Here is a 16468-nt window from a genome sequence, read left to right as displayed (position 1 = left end):
GCTGCTCCCGCATTTCATCTCTGGGAAATTCTCCCGGCTCCTTGCCCAGACCCAGGGGAGAATTTCAAGGCGAGGCGTTTGTGTTTGCAGCTCACTGCCCCCCCACCCCACCCCAGCATCGTGCGGAGAGCTCGCCGGGCAGACGCAGGGGTGTGCGGGGTGCTGCAGGGCAGCTGCAAGAGGGGTGCAGCTCCCCGGGGCACTTCGCATCGTGCCTCTGCCTGGCTGCGGCGGCACCAGCCCCGGCTCGGGTCCCATCCCAGCATCCGCACTCTGTACAGGGACTTACAGACTTACAAAACACGCAGCAACTCTCCATCCCGTGCCCGTGGCTTTTTCACCACCCGCCCCAGGGTGGAAAGTGAAGGCACGTCAGCAGGAGAGTGGCTCGTGTCCTCCCCCTCTGCCCCCGAGCTGTCCTGGTCTGAGGCCAGAAGGGCTTGCTAGCTCCTCTAATCTGATCTGCTTTAGATCACAGGCCACCCAAATAGCCTTTGTCAGGCTGAAACACTCCAGTTGGAGCAGTGATCTTCAACCAGTGGCCCGTAGCCCCCAGTGGTCCCACTATAAGTGACTGGGGAAAGATATCTAATGAAAACCTCGGTAGATAGAGGCTGGATCTCTGCTGGCCTATCGGAGGTGAGAAGGGCAAGGAGGGAAGAGTTTGAATTAAAAAAAAGTGAAAACCACAGCATGGTCCCACTGGCAAAGACAGGATTGAGCAGCTCTCATTTAGGATCATGTTTGGCATCTAGACCCGAGTTCCCCACGCTGCAGCAGAGGAGAGATGTGTGTTTCTACAGCTGGCACATACCCAGGCACTGCCTCTTTCGATTGCCTGCATGGGATGAAATTAGCTCAGTTTGAGACGCCTGATTTTTAGAAGCTAGACCCCACCTCCGCAGAGAAGACTGCAGGCCAAGGAGCAAGACCTGGTGCAGCAAAGACATCCCCAGGGCACGAGGCAAGAGCAGGTGAGGGATGCATGGGGCAGCTGAGAGGATGGTTCATGGCTTCTGCTCTGGAAGGAGGGGATCGTCTCCAAGGTCATCACTGGTCTGAGCCAGCTGAAAATTCTGGTTTCATCCCACATCCATTGATGACTGTCCTGATCGTTCGGTCAAGCTACACCCACGAGGCAGCTGGAAACACCTCCTGTAGCGCACCCAGGGCACCCTCTACCAGCAATGGTACCCCAGACACTGCAGCCCTGACCACCTGCCTTCAGCACCTCCTTGGTCTCCTGCACACTGGGTGTGAGGTTGGATTGACTCCAACACCTACTCTGGATTTACAGACCTAAAGTCTCCATCTTTATAAGATGCCACATAGGGTTAAAGCGCTCCAGTGTCATTCACCAGGGTGCTGTACTTATGCAGATTCTGGCATACCAGAGAGGCTCTGAACCAAAAGATGTTCCTAAGGAGAAAGTTGAGACTGAGATATTATTTTGAGGGTGCTTGGGAAAGTCTGTATTTAGTATAGCCTTATTGAAGTCAATGGTCAATGATTTCAAAATTAGTAGAAATAGTGCAACACTGTCTGCTTTATATAAAAATTAAACAAACAAACAAACAAACAAACAAAAACCCAACCAAGAAACCTTTAAAAACATCCTGAGCAGAGCTCTGTAGCTGAACCGCCAGGTCACTACTGCAAGAACCCAGACTCCAAGTCCAGGGACCAAAGTTTGTGTCACTCTGCTGAGCAGGGAAACACACGGGGGACTTGCCAGTCTGTGTCCTAATGCAGGAGATAATCTCTGAGCTGTTCTGAGCTGTGGTAGGACTTGCTCTCCTTCAGCCCCAGTCAGTCCTCAGCTGGAAGGGAGTATTTGCTTCTGTTCTCCCTTATAGAGAGAGGAATCAAACCTGGGAGCAGATGCAGAGATGGGCAGCCAGGCCGATGAGTGTAATGGACAACATTTTATGGAAAGACTTAACAAATATGGCTCTTTGAGTACAATAAAATGGCAGTTTTGCTCTCTGCAAGCACCATGATGTACAGGGGCCATTAAAAGCTACTTGAAGATGAAAATCAATGTGAGCACAGGAACAAGGGATATAAATTGGCTGGGCTTTAATCTGGGTTGAAAATTCAAAGTTAGCTATTGTCCTGCTTTCAAACCAGTGGAAGAGCCATCAGCCACCAGTGAAAAGACCAGCTCAGTTCAGAGCATGTCACGACTTCTTCAATGGCCTCCTGAAGAGTTACCATACCAAGACACATAATGCAGGAAATACCCTTTCAATTTGACAGTGTATTGTCCACTTACGGACAGAGTCTAAGACTCCCAAAGTCTTACCCTCTAAAGCTAGGTTTAGGTCTTCTAGGTCTTCTCACAGTATTGTTATTTGGTGCTTCTAATATCTCAGAAGTTTCCTCTGGTAGTAGCAGGCCAAGAAAATCTGTCTTGATGGCTCCACACCAGCTGCTGCTTTGGGTGTGCTGTTCAGAACAGCCACCCACGCTGCCACCTCAGGGGTGCGCTTCCCACCCATCCTGCTTGGCCTTGTTGTCCTTCTCAGACCCAGATGGCTATAACACCCAGCCAATGTAAACATCTTTACAGCTTCTGGTGGCTTCCTCACACCCGTGTGCATTTTGGCTGCTGCTGTCTGAAGCCCAGGTCAGGGCCCCCCAGAATGACCAGGGAAGGGGAGGCCTTCAGAGTCGCCCTGCCATGGTCACAAGTGGAAGAGGTGATGGACCGAGATGCTCCAGTTCAGCAAACCCATTGCACCTTCATCTTCATGTGGATTTTCTGTTTTGTCCCCACCTCCTGCCCAGGTATCTTTGTTCTGCTGAAATATTTTCTCTCTCTTAGCACAGAGGATCCACACACACTCCCGTTGCCAGCTCCCAGTCCACGTAGGCATCCTGGGCAATTTATTTCACCCCTTCTTCAGCATTCAATGCTTTCAGGACTTTCTCCATCTTTGCTACTTTGGGCCTGCCAAAATTCATTCACTGCAACTGTGTACCTGAAGCATGTCAACAGTTACAGAGTCAAAGAACAGGCTTGAGTTTTGTCTGCTTCGATTTCCTCTGGGACTGTTCAGTAATTAATGAGCAACTTCAAGGTTATCTTCACACCCTCAGCTGGTTTTATTCCATTGCTGTAAAGTCACATGTTGTTTAGTCTAGATACATTTAACAGTAATTACTAGCTCCTAGGCTTTGTTCTGCCATTGTCTGTCCTGTATCATCTGAAACCTTTCTCCATTTCAGCATGTATAAGAGCTTCTTCATCTCCCCTTGGACTAACTCCAGGCATGGGGTCCCTCTCTGGGTTTCCAGATCAGGAATTACTCCAGTAACTCTCTTCTGAGGCCCCTCAAGCTCTTACTGATGTTTTGTGCACCCATCAGCACCTGTGCTGAATCAAATCCTGCACCCATTGTATCTGGGGAAATGCTGCACTTGTCATACACAGAGCTGGAATTACAATTCTCTCCCACATGCCTGCATGCTTCAGAAAGCAACGCCACCAGCACCTGATTCAGAAAATGTTCATTAAAAAATTAATAAAATAACTTTTTGCTTTTTAATGAGATTTAGATGATGCTGAAGGAGGTTGGGAAGGAAAACAAAAGTGTTATGTTGACTGATAATCCCATGGACTCTGTTTATTCCCAGCCACACGAGAGTCTGCCTTTGTCCACGCCATCGCATCAGCAGGGGTGGCCTTTGCTGTAACCCGCTCCTGTGCTGAGGGCACGTCCACAATCTGCGGCTGTGACTCCCACCATAAAGGACCTCCAGGGGATGGCTGGAAATGGGGGGGATGCAGCGAGGATGCTGACTTCGGCGTGCTGGTGTCCCGGGAATTTGCAGACGCCCGAGAGAACCGGCCAGATGCCCGCTCAGCCATGAACAGACACAATAACGAGGCCGGCAGGACGGTGAGTGCCCAGCAGGTCCAGAGCTGGTCGTCCATGCCTGCATGGATGGCCCAGTCTAGCTCCCCCTGATGTAGTGGGACCATAATAACACCTGGGCAGGAGATTTCTAGGATTATTTTCCAGGGCACAGCATTTCCACTCTCTCCAAAGAGATGGGTGGGGGTTAAGAAGAGCTAAAACATGCCTTGAGTCCAGCGCAAGCATCTCCCAAGGCAGTGTATAGAAACCCAACTCAACCACCCAAGACCCCAGGTCAATGGTGAAGAGGACCTTACACCCAAGCTACTCCTTCCTGCATGCTCCCCATTGTAACATTGTCCCACCCAGCAATTCGTTGGACTAGATGATGGTCATCAGTCCCTTCCAGCTGAAATATTCTATTCTATTCTTGCTGTCAGCAGGTACCTGGGCTACTGCCTGCTCTAGGTCATTTGCAAACCCAGCGCGCTTTAACCGTGTTATGGCGTGACCTTTCAAACAGTGCTTGAAGCAAACACTAGATATCACTTTTCAGTACCAGAGCAGGCAGAGGTGGAAGGGTAGAAGCTTGAATCTCTAACTTGTGTTAATGACTGACAGCTTCCTGTAAAAAAAAAACCAAACAACCAAACTCTAGTAATTTTAACAAAAATCACTGATTATTTTGCTCCACACAGAAGAGGTTTCTAGGGAAGAGAGAGCATCATGTCCTTGGATTCACAATTTCATTTACTTTTGAGTGAAAACTGTCAGACTCAGGGCATAAAACGAAGGGTAGTTAGCAAAGCTAGGACAAGGGGATCAGCCTACATCCACATATGTCAGAGACATCCTCCAACCCTCAAATTCTCTGGGCTCTGATTGCCCACACAGACATGACAGGGAGGACCCCATTGAAAGGATCGGACCTTGGGATTAGATTAGATTGATTAGATTATATTGGATTGGATTGGATAAATGATTAGAGCAGATCCCTGTCTCAGTCATACTCTTCTAGTGCAACATCTCCTTCTAGAGATGTTTCTGCCGCACACCAAAGCTCCCAAGTGTTTACAACTAGCCTACACCTTCCAGACCAAGATCAGATCAGACTTTTACATCCAGGTAGCAAAGGCAGGTGATTGAAAGCAAATGCTGAACATCATAAGCTGCTGTTGACCACCTTGTTTTCTCTCCCCCTGACAGACCATCCTGGATCACATGCACCTGAAGTGCAAGTGCCACGGTCTCTCCGGAAGCTGCGAAGTCAAGACCTGCTGGTGGGCCCAGCCTGATTTCCGGGCAATTGGTGACTACCTGAAGGATAAATACGACAGCGCCTCTGAGATGGTGGTTGAAAAGCACCGAGAATCTCGGGGATGGGTAGAAACTCTTAGGGCCAAGTATGCTCTTTTCAAGCCACCAACGGAGCGGGATCTGGTCTACTATGAGAACTCCCCCAATTTTTGTGAGCCCAACCCAGAGACAGGCTCCTTTGGGACGAGGGACAGAACGTGCAACGTCACCTCCCACGGGATCGACGGCTGCGACCTGCTGTGCTGCGGTCGTGGCCACAACACCAGGACTGAGAAACGAAAGGAGAAGTGTCACTGCATCTTCCACTGGTGCTGCTATGTGAGCTGCCAGGAGTGTATACGCGTCTACGATGTCCACACCTGCAAGTAAACGTAGGTAGGTCTCCAACTGATGGGAGGTTGCTCCAGAGCAGGGCCAAGGGGTCCATCAACCCTGTGATCAGCCCCCACGTGGTGGCCTCACACTTCAGAGGATGGCATACAAAAATCCTAATGCCCTTGGTCAGGGCAGACACCCTCACACAGCCAGCACCAGCGCTGCAGAGAAGGCTCTGGGCATCTCACTCACACAAGGCGGTCCAAGGCTAGACCTGGCGCTGCAGACACATTAGATCACTGATCTGCTGACTTCTCTCAGGCTGTTTGGCAGGACAGACTGTCTAAGGAGAAGCAGGGACAACAGAGGTCCAGGTGAGGCACGGCCACACCAGTCAGTGTGCTGCTAACACAGCATGCAAACCTTCCAGCTCTGTCCTCCTCCGGAGGTCTGGCCCATGCAGATGCCAATACGGGGGGTTCAGGTGGACCATGAAAGCTGACCAAATACAGGCTCCCCTGCCTGCTGGCACAGCCATCCTGGTCTCAGCAGATTTGGCGAGGAGGAGGAAAGGGGCCAACTACCCACATCAGCCAGGCTCCTTCCTTCCTGCTCCAAGGAGATGACATTGGAGAAAAAAACCTGAGCACACGACCAGAGCCTTACAGCCAGTCTCTCCTTTCACCTCCCCTTTGCCCTCTCTACTCCCCACAGCCCCAGATCATCTCCTATAATCCCCCTGAGGAGGACAGCAGGAAAGCAGAGCCCAGAGCTGATCCTCTGGCATTTGGCCCAGGGTAAGAGCAGAGCGCACACGGTGAGGCTGCCACCTCGTACATGGGGATGCATCACTGCTCCGGCAGCATCCTTGCTGTGCAGCTGCCCAAGAGAGATTTTTAAAGATATAGGCAGATCAACCCAGTTGATGCACCTATTTACTAAGCGCTCCCTGGTACGATGTTATATCCCAGAGCAAGCTCAGAGCATTTCTCTGGGGACAGGGTACCCACCAGGGGAGCTGCTACACCAGCTCTGAGCACCAGTAATGAACAGGGAGACAGAAACCATGGCAAGAAGAAATTTCTGTCCAAGCCTTGTCAGCCTTCCCCCATTAGACAGACTTGTTCAAACCACTTCATCCCGCAAAAGAGAGGCAAGGGCAGATGGGGAAGGGAGACCTTTATCTGACAGCACCATCCCAGGCAGACCCTTGCCTTCCCATAGGATTTCTTGAGTTACCAGCAACTCATTCATGAAGGGTCCACGTCAGGCACAGAGGCTCCAGACTATTAGCAGGGCTTTGGGCCTCAGGTGTGGCCACACAGATCCCATGACCCATCTCAGTGCAGAATAGTCAGCATTCCTCCCTGCCCCCAGGCCACATGCCCCTCCTTGACCACATGTCCCCTTTTTGGGCTTACATTTTCATGGCATATTGACCCTTGCAATTAAAAAAATAAATATTATCTCTGTCCTGGTGGGCTTCTCCACAGATGACAAGGACCAATCACCATCTTCCAACGCCACTTCTCATGCATCAGTGATTTAACGTAGAAATATGTCTAAACCATTAAAGCTGTGTCTTCTACTCCACTCACTTCTCTGCCCGTGGGAAAGAGCAGTACACAGTACTGCAAAGAGCAATAAAATGGGTGAAAGACCCCTCATAAGGAGCACAGAACATGGCCCTGTCACTCAAACCCGTGGCTGAAGAGAATCAGAGCAAAATTCTTGGTCCCTCTGTAGAGCACGATGAAGAGCTCCTGGATTCACGCAGCCTGAGAAGCATTAGCTTTCTAAAATTAAAGATCACAGGAGAGCTCTAAGAAATCTCCCTGATTCAGAAATAAGCCGTCTTCTGATATGCATTCTATTTAAAAGTATATATTAAATTCTGTGTCTGGAAAGACTCCAAGTACCTGACTTTAAACAAAATCCCTTTTTTGTTTGTTTGGTTGTTTTTTTTAATCAAGAAAAGGTATTTAATATTAAATAGAACATTTATTGCCTTGTAATTATTTTACTGTAGCCAGGTATTCTAGCACTGAATGGAAGATCTTTTTCCATCAATCTGCTTTATCCAAAGTTTTGTATAAAGTTGTAGAGGTCGATTTTTTTTTATTTTATATTCAGAAAATTTCTCTTTTTATAAGCATTATTTATTATACAATGTATATACTTGAGTTAACTAAGATTATATATTATATAAATATATATATTTGGAGAAAAATATATTTCAACTTGCATTTTTTTGTGGTACATCATTAAAGAAGGTAAAAAAACCAAAAATATGCACTTGCCCACTTGTGTGGTTTGGCTCTGAAGGTACTTTAAATCCTACTGGAAAACATCTACAGGAGTGGTGGTTCATCATCCAGCTACTTATGCACAGTGACAGTCATGTGAATGCAAGACAATGATAGTAAAATTTAGCAAATATAGGAGATTTCACACTTGAATGCTAAGATTTTTATTTATAGAGTGCCATCTCACAGTGTGCATGCAACACGAGGTTATGGGATTAAAACACACTTTAGACTTCATATTCTCCCCACACCAAGGTACTTGCAGGCTGTCATCAAATCACCTTTTGATGGTTTGGACAGTCTGACATCCAAATTTTTGCATATAAAAACATCTTCTCTTGTCCATGAATAATTTTGTGGGCGTTTCTGCAACATCTCCCATATGTTAATGATGCTTTTAAGTGCACACAATTTTCTACAGCACCAGCCTCAAATACACCTATCTGAAGGGTGTAAAAAAAAAAAAAAAATCATTCTATATTCCTAAACTGATCCCTAATTTATACACAAAACAATTACATCTGCCTCCTTGCAGAGTGCTGCCTGAAACATCCCACTGCTTGTGCATGATGCCTAGTTCCATTTCACTGCACCATGTTGCAGACAGCATGCTTCTGCCAGTGCCACCTCCTACTGGATGGCAGCAGTGATGCCTTCAAAGTTACAGGAGCACCAGTGCTGTGCTGTTAACAAACCAGACAACCAAAAAGCCCAGCCTTGTGGAGTGTTCTGAGCTTAAAAGCTTTATCAGTGGAAGCTATCTGTACATCTGCCCATCATCCCAAGCCTTTCTCCACCACACTCCAACCCCCCCAAAACCCACCCCAACACTTTGAAATATATTTGTCTTTGGTTAACAACTCAATTTTAGAGACAGTTATATTTCTGGAAGTTTCAGGAAAAAACAGCAACAGGGTAAGGAAGGGATTGAAGAATTTGGCTTTTACTGTTTAAAGCAATATAGTTCTCACTATAAAGCCACTCTTGCCCAGGCAGTGTCATGGAGAAAATGTGGTGTGAAGGTGCTGCCAGGAGTCATTCTCTTCTGCCACCTGCAGGAAACCTCTTGGGTGGAGATGTCAGAATAGTTTGGAATGGGTGGGATGTCACACCCAACAGTTTGCCCTGGTTTTCTGAGATGGCCTTCTTCAAGTGTGATACACCTAACACACACACACGTGTACATCTTTGGGGCTTCCTCAGCACTGCAAGGTCCAGAAAACTCCAGAATGGGTTGGACCAGAGGTCTTCTCAGCCAACTCCTTTAAGACCACCTGTGGTCAAGCTATCCAGGCTGGGGATATATTCAATCCATCCATGCTTAGGGTGAGCATCGCTCTGGCTCTCAGCAGCCTGGGAATAGCTTTGCTGTCTTCATGCCATACATCAGCACTCTATATATACACCTCTGATCGACTAGCACCAAAAGACACACATGTCTCCCAGATCATCACAAGTAGTTGTGCTTTTTATTGAATCCATTGAATGTGCAATTAAACCAGGTATTTATTAATCAATATTTCTGGACAAAGACACAATAAGGTTTACATCATTTACTCCGAAATATAAGTTAATGTGTGCTGCTGTCACTAGGACTAGCAGAGGAAAGAAAGGAACAAATAAATTCACAAGATCGTACACAAAATGAGAGGGAATAATAACCACCGGGACTCGCAATGTCATCACAATACAACAGCACTGCCAAAGGAAAAGAAACCAGAGTGGAGTGACTAAAATATTCCGACTGCTGTAAGTATGCACTAAGGACTACAGTACCTTCACCTTTGGGCCTGAAAGAACGTGAAGCACCCTCTTTCCCTGGGAACACTGCTTTGGGTAAAGCTGCTAGCCTTTAGCAGCGTGTCTGGTCAAGTTTAGGAAGCTACACTGACTAAGAGCTCATAAATGGCTTTGATTTCATGCCCCACCAAATTGAGGTATGTTCCATGAACCTTACTAAACATGTGGAGCCAAAGAACCAGAGGGGAGTAGCCTCATGCAGTCATCATCGACAGCATCTCATTGATGCAAGATGATTATTGGGGAACAACCACATAGCAAAGTTTGATACATTCCCTTATTTCAGTGCAAAAACATGGCAATACATATCTCGTGCATCTGCAGAGCTTGGATTCCTCCCTATCTCTAAGGAGGAATTTCAACCTTTGGTAACATGGCAAAAAAATGGGATATAATGAGGCTGGCTAATACCAAAGCTGCCATCTATATTGCACTCATGAAGAGCTTTCAGGCTGGAATCAGCATCTCTAGAACTGTTGTTGAATTAACAACAAGCTTTGATGCCTTAAATACTGGATTTGGAAGTTTCCTCTACTCTGATCAACATACTTCCCTGCCTTCTTCCAGTCCTTAATGCCACTAGCCAGTCTCTCTCATCAAGCCACAAAATACCTGGATATAAAAGAAAGCAGGTACTAGCATCTAGGCATTCTGGAGCTGAATTATTGTGGGCACTGTCTTCAGGTTATCAGCCTGGCTCAATGTTCAATGAAGCATAGGACGACATAACAAGAAACCGTTCATCAGATCAGGATAAGACAGAGTAGTACTTTAATATGCCTTCACCACAGACTGTCAGGTTTTATTAGAAGTCAGGATTTCTTTCCTATCATAGCAACTGGATGCTGGACACAAGTGAGCGTTAGCTTCAAACTTACAGGACATTTCCCCCATGCTAAAATCAAATGAGAACGCAGCCTTGCCTGCACAGAGACAGAAGCACAGTGTTCTAGAAGACACTTCCACACGACATCAGTATATTAAAGACAAAGAATAAAGATACTGTATTGCACTAAACATGCAGATTCCACATTGGGTTCTTGGAAACAGGGAAGCATTTCACTTTGTCCAGTGTGTTGAACATAGAAGAGTAAAGATCCCAGTGTATATTCTCCAGGTTGGTCACTTTTCCAGCTGTTGATCTTGCACTTGGTCCACCTTCAGTCTAGGGAGGGAACTCTTGCAAAAGAAGCCAAATCCATCAAGAAAGCATGCACATGTATAAAAGCATCAAGCACACACTGGAACCCACTCACATGTAGCCAGGATAGATACTGTTGTGAGTTTCCCCAGCACAGGTACTGCCCTACATGTATTAGAAAGTCATTTTCTAGGAGATGCCACTGTCAAGACTGGGCTCAACTATTCCCTGTGATACCTACAGGGGAAAGAGTATGACATCCTTCTCTCAGACAGGAGAAATACAAGAAATAAAAGTTCCAGATTTTAACTCTAGCAAAATCTCCTCTGACTTACTTTAACTAAAAAAAGCTAAACTGTGGTTCAATATCTCATTTAAATTTTAAAGTCACAGGTAAATTAAGAAAAGCAGAGAATTCAGGCATGCAGGTTCTCAAAAAGTCTTCAGGACTTCCTCCCTCCCAAAACAACTGGCATACAGATGTAAGGAGAACTGATCTATCTGTAAATATAGGAGGGGCCAACAATGAGATCAGATATAATACACTGCAGTTTCCCCTCAAAGAGGTACTTGTTTCTGAGCAGAAAAAAGAATTTTAAACAATGCTTTAAAATTAAAGTACTTACGTTCCTTCTTCTCTCAGAAGAGCCAAGAATTTTTTCACCCGATACTCAGGATCCATCTAAACACCAAACAAAACAGATGTCCGTTAATGCGGTGCAATCTTCCAAGTAGCCCAATACGAAAATGAGGCCACAAAGACAGCTGGAGATGCATGTGTGTGTGTTTGCTTTTCCCATGCATTGGCCTGGCCAGAGATCAGCCTGCTTGTTCAGAAGTTCTGCAGCTAAGTAGTGCAGATAACAGCACTGCACCAAGAGAAAAAGTCAGTTAGCACAAGCTTAGCATGCTCACATCGCTAGGAAATGAGCCAGACTGGAAACATACGCAAGCATTTCTATCAGGTATTTCTGTTTTCATGGCAGTCTGCACACTAGCTTCACCCCACAGTACCAATTCTAGCCTGGTTCTGCAGAAGCCAGGCCCATTCTGTGTCTGCTTCTATCTGCCCCTTTCCAGAGCTGGGGCAGCAAATTAAGCAGTTAGGACTAGAAGGGACTGAAGATGTCCTCAACTTTCCTCTGCCTTCCTTAGCCCTTACAGCTCCAGCACCACAGCACCAGAGGAAAGCAGCTTGCACATGGTGGGTTAACACATAAGTGAAAACTGAATCACAGCACAAGGCTTCTAGAACTTGCAGTACCAGCTTGTGTTGTGGCTCCATCAACCAGGAACATCCCCTAAATATCAGTCCTGCCTCTCCCCCAACACTGAGACAGAGACAACAGGGAAGCAGGAGGAAGGTCTGCTAAGGAGGCAGAGAATCAGGCTGCCATCAGAAGACACAACGTATAACTGCATCTGCCCTTTGTGCTGATGGATGGGCTGGTTGATCCTCTCTAATGTGAAAGACTCTAGGCAGATTGCCATCACTACACCAAAATACAGTGAGTTAGGACTATAAACATTTGGAAATTGGAGCCCGTTGGTTCTCAGAGTATCTTTGTGTTGCAACAGTTCATTTGGCCTAGAAACTCCAACTTCTGTTCACTCTGTAATCTTCATCAACACCTTGTATCTTTAACACACTGTCAAAAATACAGTGGGTTCATTCTGAAAATATTCAGTAAATGGTACTATGAAGCTGACTGGTGGTAAGATTCCCACCTCTATCACCCCCTTGGTAATAAATAGGCAAGTGCTCTAGAAAACATAAAACTGGGACTTATCCTTGGAGGGGGGAAGCAAAGTTTCAACATGTGCCCTGGCCTCCCCACAAACAGGCCGAACAAGGACCCTTGAACTCCTCTACCACTTTTTATATACCTAAAGGAAAATTTCCACCAATTCCAGATGTGAAGAAGTCATCTATTTAAAACCACGACCACTGCAACTAAGGGCAACACAAATGTCTTCAAAAACAGCTTGTAAGAAATTAAATCCTAAAACAACAACAGTATTACCAGTGATGCAGGCAGGGAAGAAACAGCCAATAAGAATTTCTGTTTTGTGCTAAGAAAAGCCTAAAAATGTGTAACTTCCTATCACTTTGAAATATGTCAGCAAGGCCAATACCTCAATACCAACTACTGAACTATTTCTAGATCAGAAAAATAAATTCACTGAAACAAGATGATTTAAAGAACTTAGTGAGGATCACTGAGCTATTAAATTGGGTTTTTAACATGCAAAGGAATACTGGTAATATTCAGGATCCCAGAAGGAAAGAAAGGATACCCCATCACCTAAAGCAGTGTTTGAAATGTATAATACACAGGTACTAAGAGAGGCACTGTTGTGCCACATAACTGGAGACCAGAAAGCTGGTGCTTGCAGTATCCCTCTAGCCTAAATCTTCTCCACAATCTCTCCCAGTCGTCACAAGGGAAAAGTACATCTGTCACTATTTCAGTTGTCCCATTTCTATGTGTAGACGTAGCACTCAGGGACATGGTTTAGTGGTAAACTTGGCAGTGTTAGGTTTATGGCTGGACTCTATCTTAAAGGTCTTTTCCAACCTAAACGATTCTATGATTATATCAGAAAGGCTGAAGACAATTGGGATAGGAGTACGTGCACATGGGCCACACACCCTGAACACTGATTACTTGGAAGTCCCCTTTCTCTCAGGGAATCCACAGGTGTAATAAGACTAAGCATGTGACTCTCACTTGGCAAAGGGTCTCAGATCTTCCCCATTCAAAGGGCTCTGGTCTGACCATGTGGCTGATCCTACTTAAGCAGGAGGTTGGACTAGGTGGCATCTTGAGGTGCATTCTGACTTCATTTATCCTATAGTCTTATGACAACTTAGCCACCTCTCTTCCTCTATTTCTAGATGTTTCCAGAAAGGCTAGTACTTGATAAAGGTGTGACCACAACTCCAGGTGGCCACACAAACAAAGTATCATTTACTGGCAAGTACAGACTAAATAACTGGGACAGCACAATGGACTGAAAACTGGTTAAACTGCTGGGCTCAAAAAGTTGTGATCGGTGGCATGAAGTCCAGCTGAAGGCCAGTCACTAGTGGTATATGCCAGGCATCCTATGGGAGCGAACACTCTTTAACCTCTTTATTAACAAACATGCTTTTGGGACAGAGTGCACCCTCATCAAGTTTGCAGATGACATGCAACTGGGAGGTGTGTTTCATGCACTTGATGATGGTGCTGTCAATCAGAGAGACCTCAGTTGGATGGAGATACAGACTGACACAAATCTCAAGCACTTCAACAAAGGGAAATGCAAAGTCTTCCACCCAGGCAGGAATAACCCCATGCACCAGTACAGGCTGGGGGACAACCAGCTGGAAAGTGACTTTGAAGAAAAGGACCTGAGGATCCTGGAGGACAAGTTGAACTTGAACCAGCAATGCGCCCTTGCAACAAAGATGGCCAACAGCATCCTGGGATTTGTTAGGAGGAACATTGCTACCAGATCAAGGGAGATGATTCTTCCCCTCTTCTCAGTGACACCACACCTGGAGGACAGTGTCCAGTTCAGAGCTCCCCAGTACAAGAGAGAGAGCGTCATACCAGAGAGAGTCCAGCAACAGGCCACAAGGATGATTAAATTTCTCAAGCGTCTGTCATACAAAGAGAGGCTGTGAGTCTGGAGTGGAGAAGACCCGGGACTGGGGAGGGCAGGGTGACTCTTACCAATGTGTATAAATACCTGATGGGAGGGAGTAAAGAAGAAGAGAGAGATGCTCTTCTGAGTGGTGCCCATTGACAGGGCAGGAGGTCACAGGCACAAATTGAAATGTAGTTCCACGTAAACAGAAAAGAAAGCTTTTCATTGCAAGGGTGATCACACACTATTAGGGACTGCCCATGGAGGTTATGGAGTCTCCATCCTTGGAGGTATTCAAGACCCAACTGGACATGGCCCTGAGCAACCTGTTCTAGTTCATTGTGCTTGGTTTGAGCAGGGGGCTGGACTAGACAAAGAGGAAAAAAATGCTATGGGTGCAATTAGCAGAGTGTATCTGTTTAGTACCTTCTTGCTGTCCATGACATTCACTCAAAGAGAAGGTCGTCATGAACAGTTTACCCTAGAGAACCAGATACCGTGCATGGCAAGCCAGATGAAGTGTTCACTGCAGTTCCTGGACAGGAGGTTCAAAAGTGGCTGAAACCTCAAGTTACATGGACAGCCAAAGCAAGCCTGGGAACCAGAGCTGCCAAGGCCAAACTTAAGCAAAAAGAATTACCAGCGTGCACACTCTCAACAAGCTTCAGACACAGCCCACAGAAGAAAGGGATTTGAGGAAAAGGACAAAATGCATTTGATCTTTGACCATGAGTAGAAAAGTGCATCTGAGAGAGATCCCTGGCCTTCTCAGATAAGACACACGGCATTTTTGTAGATACTGACAGTAAAGACATCTACTTCTCAAAGGACTTCTTCAGAGGAGTAACTCAAGTGGCAGCCCACCAAGTCCTCAGATTTGACTTTTCAGCTATGGTCCAAACTCAGAGACAGCTTCTCCATGAGAAAGCTGAAAGAGCTAGACAAATGAACTGCCAAGAAGTGGACCTTGCTGGCAACAGTGCAAAAGCCAAACTTCATCCACTCCTGTTGGAGCTGGAAAGGCCTGGTTCCCATCAAACGTTGATGTTAAAGAAGGTGGTGACATGTCTGTAGTCATTTACACTTACACTTTCTGAAGGTCTGAACTGGATTAGATGATGTCCTGAGGTCCTTTCCAACAAGAATGATTCTGTGATTCTAAGATCTTAAGTATTCTGCAAATCAGGCAAACCAGTGAAAGGCAGCTTGATGATTAGAGAAACAGCAACTCACTACCATAAGCACTTGCACTCCATACAGAATCACTGCTGAGGGCCAAAGGCAAAATCCATACAAGCATAGCAAATGTTTATGCTGCCAGGAACACCAATACCAACAGTCTTTGCACGAAACAGTGGATGAAGAGTCAAGACACTTTTTGCAGAGGACACAAAACTGGGCAATTTACTGAGTAAAGAGAGAATCCTTCATATCTCAGACTGACACAAGGAACAATGAACACTGAGATGGAGCAAGGTTCTGGCCATCGACAGAAAGCCCAAAGCTGATAAAAGGAGAATGTCACACAGAATAGTCAAAGGGCCTGGCATATTTAAAGTTTACTTATCTCACTGACTGACCAGGAACCAAGAGTATTATCTACCTGCAAAGAAGATGGTCCTGTTACCAGGACCTTGGTGAAACATTAGGAAACCATAGAAAAGTCATCACACTCAGGAAATAACAAAGGACCAATCAGATAGTTCTGTTAAAAAAACCAACATGATCCGAGATGGATATATACAAACAGATCTCTTCATTCCTGGAAAATCTGTACTAACGCCACCAGCTGAAATTCAAATTTGCAAATGTGAGCGTTCTGTTTCCCAAATCAAAGATGCTGCCTCCCCTTCCCTTTTCACTCGGACCTAAGAAAGTGGCCATGGTAAGACCCTTTGTCCATAATCAGTACTGACACAGTCTCTACAGACTCTTTGGGAGGAACAGCATTTATCTGCAGACACAGTATCTTGTCCAAAAGACAAAACCAGGAAGCTGAAATGCAACAAAGAGGCAAACTTGACCGAATAACTTACTAAAAAACACAAACACAAAACCAGAAAGTTGATCTACCCTGGAAGGAGCAGAAG

At 45.9% G+C, this 16468-nt stretch overlaps 2 protein-coding genes across 3 annotated transcripts in view; one reads left to right on the top strand and one right to left on the bottom strand.

The window, feature by feature from the left end:
* Positions 1–7924, top strand: part of WNT3 (Wnt family member 3) — a 53353-nt gene extending 45429 nt beyond the window's left edge. Inside the window, exons 3-4 of the mRNA XM_069786835.1 lie at positions 3640–3905; positions 5070–7924. Of these exons, the coding sequence (XP_069642936.1) occupies positions 3640–3905; positions 5070–5549 (746 nt within the window). The 3' untranslated portion in view covers positions 5550–7924. The remainder of the gene's footprint in view (positions 1–3639; positions 3906–5069) is intronic.
* Positions 7925–9248: 1324 nt separating this feature from the next.
* The window catches only part of NSF (N-ethylmaleimide sensitive factor, vesicle fusing ATPase), an 84040-nt gene continuing 76820 nt past the window's right edge, over positions 9249–16468 (bottom strand). The window contains exons 20-21 of one of the 2 annotated variants that reach the window (XM_069786834.1): positions 11369–11424; positions 9249–10979 (exon numbers count right to left, since the gene is read on the bottom strand). In XM_069786834.1, coding sequence (XP_069642935.1) covers positions 10964–10979; positions 11369–11424 — 72 coding nt within the window. In that variant the 3' untranslated portion in view covers positions 9249–10963. The remainder of the gene's footprint in view (positions 10980–11368; positions 11425–16468) is intronic. The other variant, XM_069786833.1, reaches the window with a different exon arrangement.

Source organism: Haliaeetus albicilla, chromosome 7 (assembly GCF_947461875.1).
Source record: "Haliaeetus albicilla chromosome 7, bHalAlb1.1, whole genome shotgun sequence".
Lineage (NCBI taxonomy): Eukaryota > Metazoa > Chordata > Aves > Accipitriformes > Accipitridae > Haliaeetus > Haliaeetus albicilla.
Note: the sequence above shows the minus strand (reverse complement) of the source record. Positions and strands in the feature narration are given on the sequence as shown.